Consider the following 12,061-nt stretch of genomic DNA (forward strand, 5'->3'; position numbering starts at 1 on the left):
TGTGCTTATGAAAGTCACACAAAAGTAACTCAGCAGACACGGGAACTCATTAACTTTCTCTCAGACAACGAGACAATTAAAGGTCCGGTCCGTGATTTTCATCCAAAACACTTTTTGTCAATTTCAGCTATTTGGCTCCTCTAACAGTCGGTTGTGTGTGTGTGTGTGTCTTTGTGTGGATAAAAGACTGGTGTGTAAATGGTCTGTAAATGGAAAACAACCAAAGAGGCTCAGACCAAGACACTGTTCCTGCCAATTAACACATTGCTGCAGAAGCACAACAGAAAGGCATGTCATCTTACTAGCAGGCGAGCTGAAACAGCAACAACCTTTCTCGAGAATTACAGACTGTGACTTTAAAAAGGGACACCAGGCAACGTTTTTCGTGTTAATTAATCATCTTCGTAAGTCGGTATATGGTTAAATGACTCATTACGGGGCGAATGAAGGCTCTCTCGCCCGCCCCTACTGCCTGTTGGAAGAATATCCCACTTGAAAGTTCGGTGTATCCTACCCGCCGACCGAAGCAGGATCAGTTTACAGCACAGAGGCAGGCTAACGAAACGCTAGAGATTGTTGCAAACGTGTGTATAATGGCAGAGCCGGCGAAGAAGCAGCGAAAACCCTTGACGGAGGACGCAAAGAAAAGGAAAAGAGCTTCAGACTGAGCGAGGGGGAGTTTCGTAGAGAAAAAGCATCAGGCTTGCCTGGTGTCCCTTTAATGTTTCTTGATAACTACAGTAACAAGTCCTGAATGGTCAGCAGTCTGAATGGGGCCTTGATGGACAGCCTTGTTTTCGAAACCAAGGAACTGCTATTAATCCAGTGAGGGAAAATGGCCCCTAATGTGATTGTGGGTCTCGTATTCAAAGTCTTCATTGCACACGAAAACATTAGAGGAGCACAAACATAATGGACTCGTCAAGACAGTGCATTACTGGGAACAGTCAATGGCCAGTCAATGACAGTAAATTACTAGTAATAAATCAGCAAACGGCAGGGCTCTTTGCAAGAGGCAAAATACTCACTCACAAAAACACTTTGAGCCGCCACACGCCCATCCATGTTGTGTGCATCTACAACAACATGTACACACGATATCATACACACGACATCAAAGGCTTATGGCCAAATGTATTCCCCACAAGCGAAATGGGAATATTGAGTTGTAAATGACATCCTGAAAAATGAGCTCAACTTCACATTATGGGAATTTACATTCTGTAGTTGTTTCTGAAAAATGGTGCTTCTGAACGCAGTCATTAAACAAAATCAGAGTTGATAACATGCGGTAGCAGTATAATGTTTATGTGCAAATACTATGAGATAAAACTTCCAGGTCGCTTTATCTATTTCTTATGACTTAATATGGTAATACACGGCCACATCTAGCAGAGTTAGCGGAGAATATCTTCACAAGAACCATATCTGAATGCCTCCTCCTTTCCTCGTTAGCTATAACGCTGGTGTGCTATTGAGCTAGATCTGAATGTCTCCTCATTTCCTTGTTAGCCATACCACTGGTGTGCTATTGAGCCAGTTCTGAATGTCTCCTCATTTCCTTGTTAGCCATAACACTGGTGTGCTATTGAGCCAGTTCTGAATGTCTCCTCGTTACCTCATTAGCCATAACGTTGGTGTGCTATTGAGCCATATCTGAATGCCTCCTCATTTCCTTGTTAGCCATGACGCTGGTGTGCTATTGAGCCATATCTGAATGCCTCCTCATTTCCTTGTTAGCCATAACGCTGGTGTGCTATTGAGCTAGATCTGAATGTCTCCTCATTAGCCATAACGCTGGTGTGCTAAGATCCAGAATGCTGGGAATGTGGCGGAACATTTCTGCTTACATTCTCACTGTCACATACAGTAGTGGAGCTGGAAGATACTCAACCTCTAGACCTCTACTCTGCCGCTGCACTAGAGAGTGACAGCCTATGGCTTCATCTCATCTCCTTCCACCATGGTTCGAGCCCCGACCCAGTAGGAAAAATGTGGGCGGGGGAAGTGGTTGAGCACTGCTCTCCCATGCCCACATCCACGGCTGAAGTGCCCTTGAGCAAGGCACCTAACTCCTCACTGCTCCCGAGCGCCGCTGTAGCAGGCAGCTCACTGCGCCGGGATTAGTGTGTGCTTCACCTCACTGTGTGCTGTGTGTGTTTCACTAATTCACGGATTGGGATAAATACAGAGACCAAATTTCCCTCACGGGATCAAAAGCGTATATATACTTATATAGACTATACTATTTTTGCCTTTTGTTTTCCAAAAACAAAGTCTATGAGAATCTAATTTCAGTATGCTTTACTTTTGCCATATGCATAGCTGTCAAATCTCACAATTGATCTGTGACACTCACAGATTTTTTCAACATTTCTCACGTGCGTGTTTCCCTGAACCTCACAGGTCTCACTCAATCTCTCAGATGTACACATGCAATAGCACTGAATCATAAATGCAAGGTCAATGCAGTCCTCCACGGTGTGACTGACTCAGTGAGCTACGTCTCTGTTGCAGGTATACTAATCAAACATCAAATGTTTCAATATTGAGTAGCGAAACATGTTTACAGAAAAATGTGCTAGGTGAAAATGTAAACCATATGTTGCAATATATTTGCTATTTGTGTGTGGTCGGCGTTGGCGGCTCACGGATTTCAATCACTGACCTCAGTTTCAGTTATGTTAACATGAAAAGGTAAGCATATGTTATTGTGCTGCACCGTTTTCATGCTTGCATGTGCTTGGCAACAAGAGATATTTCCCTGTACATTTGATTCTGAACATTCGTTTAAATAGAGCAGAAGAGAAATTGATGCAGCTGCAAAGCCTGTCCACTATCAGAGTTAAGAGAACTCATTATTCAAACAAGAACAGTTTAGAGGGACTAACCATTTTACTTCTTATCCCTCTGAAGTTGAATGTGGCCATTGTGCTATTTTTCAGATGTCAGACCCAGTAGGTCAGACACATTTAAGAGTAACTCTTTTCTCAATATGTCTTTATGTAGTAGAAAATGACAAAAAGCCCACATTGTTTTCTGACAAAAAGCCCACATTTCTGTTCATAAACCAAAAGGTAATCATTCCTGGCTATTATTGGTTTGCTTCAGACACCCAGAAACATGGAGAGAGCCAAAAATACCATTTGCAGTGGTCGTCTGCCACACCAGATAGCAACCATTTCTTTTCCTAAACAGGGGTCTTCGGGAGTAAACACACAGGCCGTTATGTTGCTAATTGTTGGTACCGTTAATGGTTACTGTGGGTGTACGAGCACATTTGGACAATTTCTGGAGAACATTTATTCCCATTTAAAAAGCATAATGGGTTCTAACAGTGAGCCCGCGAGATGCTGTATAGTCCATGAACCCAATGCAATGACGGAGCTTGAGGGAGTGTGTTGAAACCTACAGGAAGTTCAAAAAGCATTCTTCTCTGCCCAAGATCAATACAGCTGACAAATCTGCTTAATTATTTATTTACCCCCACCACAAAAGCCACATTCAAATGTCAGGATGCTCCGACTCATGCCTCAACTTGTCAGGGTGAAAGAAAAATAAAAATCGTTCCCTTTCAACGAGAGGCAAAACCAAAATGATAAATCCATCGCAGGCTTATGCTGTTAGCATAGCAACAGGTAAGTTTCAAATAGTAAACATCAGGTGCTCTAAGCGATGCCACACGTTTTTTAGGCTAAAATATTTTATGTCACTTACTGCAAACATCACCTAACCAACCGCTAGCTGTCTGTGTCCTGAATCCATGTAAAAAAACGCGATCTCTGTGGACAGCCCAGGCTCCAACCTGGGCAAACCTATCCCATAAAAACATAAACTGTTCCAGCAAATCACAGATGAGATGCACATTTAGGAGAGTTTCAATTGCACAGGAGCAGCATGGGAGGGAGGGGCAGGAAGTAGCTAGCTCTCTGTTTTGTTTGAAAGTCAACAGAAGTGATGTTACCCAGCACCTTTAATAATATGCTTTTTTCAGATGCTTGCTGGCAAAAGCAAATAAACAGATGTCTATTCAAATGAAAATAATTCAAATATCCAAACATCCATCAAGTATTCCAGAGCTATGATTTGTGAATGCATTTCCTTCCCTCTTCAACTCTCTCACACCAAAACACACAAATCACAATACATGTTGTCAGTGGTGGCTTGCCGATCGCTAGGGCTTTGTTCTAACTCTAACCAGGCTACATCAGAGACTTTCTAATGAGAAGACACAGCACTCAAATGCATGGGGTTAGTTTGTAACATCAATAGGGCAGTTGTCTACACATATACTGCCCCTTCCGCGGCGAAATAGTTGTCATGTGAAAACATCGTGCCAATCAAGTGGTGTGTTGTGAATACATCATGCCAATCATGTGTTGTGATCTTGCCGCTGGAGCAAGATTGGTGTCATGAAGCCTTGCGCACATGCATTTCTGCCAAAATAGATGCCTGATCAGTGTCCAAAAACCGTTGCAATATAGCCACTTGCCTAAAAGGACTTTAGCTAAATCTTGTGGGTGTTTGCCAGGCTCCTCAGGACAGGTGAATATAGACTTCTATTTGCACAGAAAAAAAATCTGAAAGTCTCTTTTCAATTAAATTCTTCTGAAAGCATCCTGGTAATGATCCACTAGAAGCATGACACACATGGCTCACGGTTCTTTATCTTTGAGATGACACAGAGATATTAGATCTATCAATTTGTGACAGATCCCTCTAATGTTGTTTTGTTTCAAAAGTAAACTTGTGATTACATTTGGAACAAAACAACACTGTAAATGTGGTAATGATCTAATATTTCAATTTCTGTTTCCGTTCTGAACCTACTACACAATCACCAAATGTACCGTCCTGACATCTCCTCCAAAATGTAGATGTTTGAGTGAGTTGTTAGGGACCCATGGAATGTGTAATGCAAAGACGGACAGTCAAGACCGAGAAAGGCACCCTCTCATGAGGACGACTTGTCACTAAGCTCTAATCCAATTCCTAAGACACAGCCTTACCCGTCCTGTCTTTATCTCTCTCGCCACGCCACTTAAAGTAACTGAGATTAAAACCCCTCCGACTCAGTGCCAAAGGAGCAAGTCATGACACAGCCAAAAGCACCACAACTAAACCCTCAGCCTCTCCCTTCATCTTCTGCATTGACTCAGCAGACATTCCGTCAGTCAGTCTGTCAGCAGATGAATGAGCTCCAGCAGGGAGGATTGTAAGATAGCGTGCAGCACGGCATGGCGCATAGCAACAGCCACTGCTCACCAGTGGCCAGGATAGATTGACATATGGGGGGGGGGCGATGGGAGGGGGATTGGAAATTGACCACGTGTCGGAATCAAACACGTAGGTCCGCCCCCATGGGAACTTAGACCCACTGGTGGAATGAAGGCTGCTGCTACTGCACCAACAGCACCTAGCCGCCTCTGTCACCTGAGCACCTGGCCGCCTCTCTCACCTGAGCTGTTTGAGGAAGTCAATGTCGGAGCTGGTGCTGATGAGCTTGATGAACTCCTCGTAGGAGGGCGCGTAGGTGTAGGCCTTCTTGTGGTGCTCGTTGAGCTGCTCGCGCTGCTCCAGCTGGGCCAGTAGCATGCGGTTGATGTAGTCTGGGTCACTCAGCAGCTCCACCATCGGCTTCAGCACTGGACACAAGACAGACCACAGCAGAGACGTGATGTGACGTGACCAGACAATTTGCAACACACACAGATAACAGATCCCCCCCATAGATGTCTCAACAGCAACTGTATAGGGCAATACCATAAAGACTTATCTGTAACCTTTAGATATGACAACTCAACATGTTACTGCTAATACAGACAAGAGTAAACACAGATCCCAGATGGCAGTAAATACCATAAAGTAAAAGAATAGAGCAAAGGTGAAAAGGTACCATTTGTGTACCATCTGGACCAGGACCACACAGAGAAACAAACTGCATCCGCAGACAAAAATAAATCAAAACCTCATACAAAATTCATACATTGGCAGAGAGACGGATGACGCACAGACTCAGGAGAACGCACAGTTATACATTCTAAATATTCGATGAATTTTCATGCATGCATAAACACACACACACAGGCAAACAGAAGACACCACAGCTGAAACAAACTCCTCCATCTTTCCTTTACGTAAACAGTGCAAGGCCTGTCATAAGAGAGGGGAGCCTAATGTATGCTGATGGAAGGATCGAGCTGAGCAGAAGGGAAATCTACATTGGCCCACCGACACACAGGCCTAAGTGTAGTTTAGAGGCTTTGGATGGTGTGTGTGTGTGTGTGTGTGTGTGTGTGTGTGTGTGTGTGTGTGTGTGTGTGTGTGTGTGTGTGTGTGTGTGTGCGCGTACGTGCGTGTGACCTTAATTGGGGAGCTCAATATCCATTGATTTTCTTTTGCTATATATTTTTTTTTGTGGGGGTGAGAATGGGGAGAGTAAGGGGGGGGGGTCTAGTGGATGGAGTGAGAGAGAGAAAGAAAGAGAGAGATAGAGAGAAATCAGTAAATAAGAGAGGACGAGCAAAGGAAAGTTTATTAGAGAATACGGAGGAAATGACAAGACACATAACGAGAGGATTGTTTGATTTGGAGAGCAGCTTTCATTTCAATTCCCTCTGAACTATAACGTTTGAGTTAAGCTTTGAAGTCAGTGCAAGGATAAGAAATCACTCAAGAGACCTACACTGAATTACTCAAACAACACACAACAAACACACCAGACCCACTAAGCCAAACACGGTGGATTACAATAGAAGCTAACCTTATTAAACCTTAGACAATTTTACAGAACCCTAGAGGGGTCATTGCAAGATCATTTTTTATATATATCCAGAAAACGTGCGCTCATTTTACTGAATTGTGTGCACATTTTACTAAATAGTGCGCTTATTTTACTAAATTATACTCTCATTTTAATTGTTGTAAATTGAGCGCACAATTTACTAAATCGTGCACATGTTTTACTAAATTGAGAGCACAATTTAGTTGAATGAGCGCACTATTTAGTAAAACGTGCGCACATTCTCTCGATACACAAAAATATCTTGCAATGACACCTCCTGGGTTCCACACAATTTCCAGCCATTTTGCAGTGAATTTTGAGCCATAATTTTACCAGTATAATTGTCTTTTTTGCGTCCGTTAACATCTTCACTACTTCCTTTCCAGAGTATGGAAAGCATGCATAGCAAGACTAGCCTGTCATGCCTGTTTTCAGAAGTTAAATGTTGCCGCATACATTTCCGTACATTAAGAAAAAGCGTAGTGAGTGGATTTAGAATAATTATAGAATAAATTTAGCTTTTATCCAAAATGTCAGGGACTCGCAATGTTGGGTTCTGGAATTGTACCCCGGCTGCCTGTGTTTGTACATATGGCCTAAATGAACACACACTCACACTCACACTCACACTCACACTCACACTCACACACAATGTAAGAAACACAAACAATTTCACATTTTAAATATACCACACATTTAAATACACTAAATAAACACATACGCATGCAATACAGATCTCATACAAACACACAGCACCTGCCATCAGCCCAGCCAAGCTGCCTAACATGCAAAGAATGCCTTTTTAACAGCGATTTCAAGGCTTATCTCTGGGAATTGGTGAGATAAATCGAATTACAGTGCTGGTGCACGAGGCTCATGCTGGCTGGGACTGATGACGCAAAAGCTCCGGTGGTCCCCTATGAAGAAAGACAAAACATGACTAAAACATCCTGCTTGGATGCCTTCCTGTCGGCCTTATAAAAGCAGGGCATGAAATCCGCCGCCTGTCATGAACTGCTGAGGCCACAGAGGAGAGCATTGTGCCAGATTTGATCTCTTCCCAAATGAATTATGCCGTCAGATTAAATCAAAAACTGATATGGCCGAAATTCGAGGAGGCACCAAAAATAAGCGTCTTCCAATTCAATTTGCACTTAGCCACATCACTGCTGGCCCCAAGCCTCAGAGATTTGCTATCTTTCTCTGCCGGGTATTGGTCTCTAGGAGATCTGTTATCTTTCTCCACGGGCATGACCAAGACTTCAACAGCCGACAACAGCCACAATGAACGCGTTATGGAAAAAACTGGGGGAAAATGTAAACAAAAAGGTGACTAAAAAGATGAAGGCATTTTATCACTGCACACAGCTCAATGGCAGATGGGGGCTGTAACATTATCAGCGAATTGAAGGAGCGACGTTGCTAAGTAACGCAGATGATGAGGCCTAAATGAGACGCCTTAAGGTTTTTTCTTTTTTTTGCTTTTGTCAGGCACTACAAAACAAACGCAACCCACCTCTACTGTCTAGTGTGTAGTGTGTGTGTGTGTGTGTGTGTGTGTGTGTGTGTGTGTGTCATCTGTCTGTCTGTGTATGCTCTCCTACCCAAAAGAGTGCTACAAGGTTTATTTTTAGATGTTACACGACAATATCACCATATTACATAAAGGCTGTGTCTCTGAGGCAAACCCAATTACGTCCCTGAGACTGAACTGTCACTCACTCACAGCACTGAACGCCTCCGCTCCACAGCCCAGGGATCAACCATTCGCCGCTGAAGCGTGTTTCCACAGAAACCAGATTGCACTAAACATGTTGGAAGGGGACTTGGGCAAATACAGTAAAAAAAAAAGGATCCAATTTGTATGTCTCTGTGAATCTCTCACACAGTGACATTCAGAACGTGTGACACAGGAAGCAGACTCTCTCAGGTCATAGCATTGGAAATGAAAGCGGCATGAACAACAGCTTCATATCAAGATCGACACCTGTTCCAGTGATAGTCTGTGGTAGAGCTCTGCTTTACCAGGTCACAGCGGAAACCACCTTAACGACTGCACAGTACTGAACTGTTCAAATTATACCACAGGGACACCAGTGTGGAGCCTAAATGTGGGCGCACAAACCGATGTGAAAGCGAACTTTCTGGCCTGGTGGGCGATCTAATCGTGAGAACTCATCATGTGTGCTGCCACACCATGTAAACAGGATGTAGCCTTGAACTTAAACAGCCAGGTGCGTCAGAAAGAGAGATTCAGAGAAGGTTCAACTTTCAGAATGTAACGCTAGACTCATCAATGTCAGTTTCATGTATCTTAGGAACACTCCAGACATTCTGTCCAATCAAAGCAATACAATTGTTTATAAGGGTGGGACGATTCTTTCCATTGTACAGACATTAGTGCTTAAAGGTTGTATCAGTGATTGAAGGCGCAAAAAAGGCCTAAACATAAATGATCACATTCATCTAATCTTTCCTAAAGATCCGCTCATTTTACTAAATGCTGCCCGTCCCATAAGCAGGCCGTCAAAAAAACGTGTCTCTGTAGGCAGCTATAGGCTCTGAGATCTGTACAAAAACAATTGCTACCAACAAGTGTTGCCAACCACTCAAAGGCAAAATACAGTGTTCCAACCAATAACCGATGAGATGCGTGTTCAGGAGAGTTTCAATTGCACGGGAGGGAGGGGAGGGAGTATCAAGCTAGCTCTCTGTTTTGTTTGAACGTCAACAGAAGTGACGTTATCCCGCCATCGCTGATACAACCTTTAACATTACTTAGCAAAGACATTAATTACAAACTTAATTAACTCTGAATTAAGCAAATTAGCATTGCGTTACGCTTTGCCGCTGCCGCTTCAGTATTTTCAATGTGATCCCTATTCTAGGGAACACATTCGCTGCGTTGCGGTCATTTGGCTGGGCATCATCACCTTTGTTGGCGACGATCTCGACGAGCACGGCGCGGAGGCTGTGGGAGCGGGCGTCGCGGGTGGGCAGCAGACACAGCAGCAGCAGGCGGGCGCAGCAGCGCAGGAAACGCCGCTCCTCCTCGGGCCCCCGCAGGCACGGGTGCAGACGGAACTCACGCGCCAGCTCCTCCTGTCTGCAGAGAGAGAGAAGGACACACAGAGAAAGGAGGGATGAGAAAGGGTGGATCAGAGAGAGAGAGAGAGAGTGGAAGGAGAGAGAGAGGGATGAGAAAGAGTGGATCAGAAAGAAAGAGTGCAAAAGGGAGAGAGAATGAATGACATGGAGAGAGAGAGACAGAGAAAGAGAGAGAGAGAGAGAGAGAGAAAGATGAGAGAGAGAGAAAGCGAGAGAGAGAGAGATGAGAGCAAGAGTAGAAGGCAGAAAAAGAGCAGTGATAGGGAGAAAGAGAGAGAGGTTACACAGCTGATACCTAGCCAGCTTGATGGACTCAAGATTTCCTCCGGTTGAAAAGGACATGCTTCCCTTGCCACCCTAACCCTAGCGCTTGTTCTGTAAAGCACCTTGAAAGTGCAATAAACAATTTAAAAAAGGATGAAGCAGCAGACAGGAGGAGGACGAGCACACTAGCTGTGAGACACAAACAGGAAAGGGACAGCTACCCGACAGTGAGAACAACAGAGAGGACATAAACAGGAAGAGAGACCATGTCAGGAGAAAAAGAAAAGAACAGACAGAGAAAGAGTGAGATGGAGAAAGAGAGATGGTATGTGAGGGATAAAGAAGAGGAGAGTTGCTCATTCACTACAGCCACTAATAAGCACCTGATAAGCAGCGTAATTGTGTGTGCGTTTGTGTGTGTGTTCACGCAAACCAATAATAAGGCTGGACTTATCAGAGCCATAATAAATCTAATCAAGTCATAGGGGGATGACTCATAAAGTCAGCATCGGTACTTTAAGGACAGACAATAACAAAAAGCTGTGCTCAGGACTACTCTATATATTATCATTGTGTATGTGCGTGTGCGTGCTTCTGTTTGTTTCATACATTACACTATTTCAGAAATAACCATTCTTTACAAAAACACTGACTGTAAAAGCCCTAAGTCCACTGGGCTCTTAGACCATCCCAGGTTCATGTATGGGTAAAGTAAAGGGCCCAGGTTCATGTAAAGTAAAGGGCCCAGGTTCATGTATGGGTAAAGTAAAGGGCCCAGGTTCATGTAAAGTAAAGGGCCCAGGTTCATGTATGGGTAAAGTAAAGGGCCCAGGTTCATGTAAAGTAAAGGGCCCAGGTTCATGTATGGGTAAAGTAAAGGGCCCAGGTTCATGTAAAGTATAGGGCCCAGGTTCATGTATGGGTAAAGTAAAGGGCCCAGGTTCATGTAAAGTATAGGGCCCAGGTTCATGTATGGGTAAAGTAAAGGGCCAAGGTTCATGTAAAGTATAGGGCCCAGGTTCATGTATGGGTAAAGTAAAGGGCCCAGGTTCATGTAAAGTAAAGGGCCCAGGTTCATGTATGGGTAAAGTAAAGGGCCCAGGTTCATGTAAAGTAAAGGGCCCAGGTTCATGTAAAGTATAGGGCCCAGGTTCATCTAAAGTAAAGGGCCCAGGTTAATGTAAAGTATAGGGCCAGGTTCATGTAAAGTAAAGGGTCCAGGTTCATGTAAAGTATAGGGCCAGGTTCATGTAAAGTAAAGGGTCCAGGTTCATGTAAAGTAAAGGGCCCAGGTTCGTGTATGGGTAAAGTAAAGGGCATAAGCATAAGCTGCAGGACAAGTCAGAAGCAGCTCCTCCTCCACCAACTAAACCAGCACAGTGCATGCACAGGCATTCATCTGTCATATAATGGTATTTATATATATTTATAAAGGTATTTATATATATATTTATAACATGTATCAAGCATATGGTACCATACAGCTTGATACATGTTATAAATATGTCCGTTGCCTGGGTTGTCAGCAAGGCTGTAGCAGCTGAGGTACAGTACCAACAGGGAACCAAAGCTTGCGCAGGACTAGAACACAGCAGCAGCAGCAGCAGCATGTTGCCTTTCCTCATAAAGTCACCTCTGCCCTCCCTCCTCCAGAGGGAAAAGGCTTAGCGAATAATGATGCCATTCAAATGCTAAATGTACAGTATACACCCTTGGGGTGCAGACACACAACAACAACAACCTTCCGTTCCCATGCACCAAGGGCTCAGGGAATGTGCTGGCAGAAATCTACTGAAAATTCATTGAATTCAAATGCATTCAAAGCCAGTTTTGAAGAGTGTGGCAGTTTGAAGAAAAGCTGATTCATATTCATCAGGATAAGCAAGAGAGTGAGAACACATATGT

General features: G+C 43.8%; 1 protein-coding gene across 2 annotated transcripts in view; it reads right to left on the reverse strand.

Moving 5' to 3' along the window:
- Positions 1–12,061, reverse strand: part of snx25 (sorting nexin 25) — a 55,635-nt gene that overhangs the window by 33,342 nt on the left and 10,232 nt on the right. For both annotated transcript variants that reach the window (XR_006025804.1, XM_042074733.1), the window contains exons 4-5: positions 9,718–9,890; positions 5,459–5,645 (exon numbers count right to left, since the gene is read on the reverse strand). Coding sequence is in view for 1 of the 2 variants with exons in the window: in XM_042074733.1 (XP_041930667.1) it covers positions 5,459–5,645; positions 9,718–9,890 (360 nt within the window). In the remaining variant the exon portion in view is untranslated. The remainder of the gene's footprint in view (positions 1–5,458; positions 5,646–9,717; positions 9,891–12,061) is intronic.

The sequence above is a fragment of the Alosa sapidissima genome, chromosome 20, assembly GCF_018492685.1.
Source record: "Alosa sapidissima isolate fAloSap1 chromosome 20, fAloSap1.pri, whole genome shotgun sequence".
Lineage (NCBI taxonomy): Eukaryota > Metazoa > Chordata > Actinopteri > Clupeiformes > Clupeidae > Alosa > Alosa sapidissima.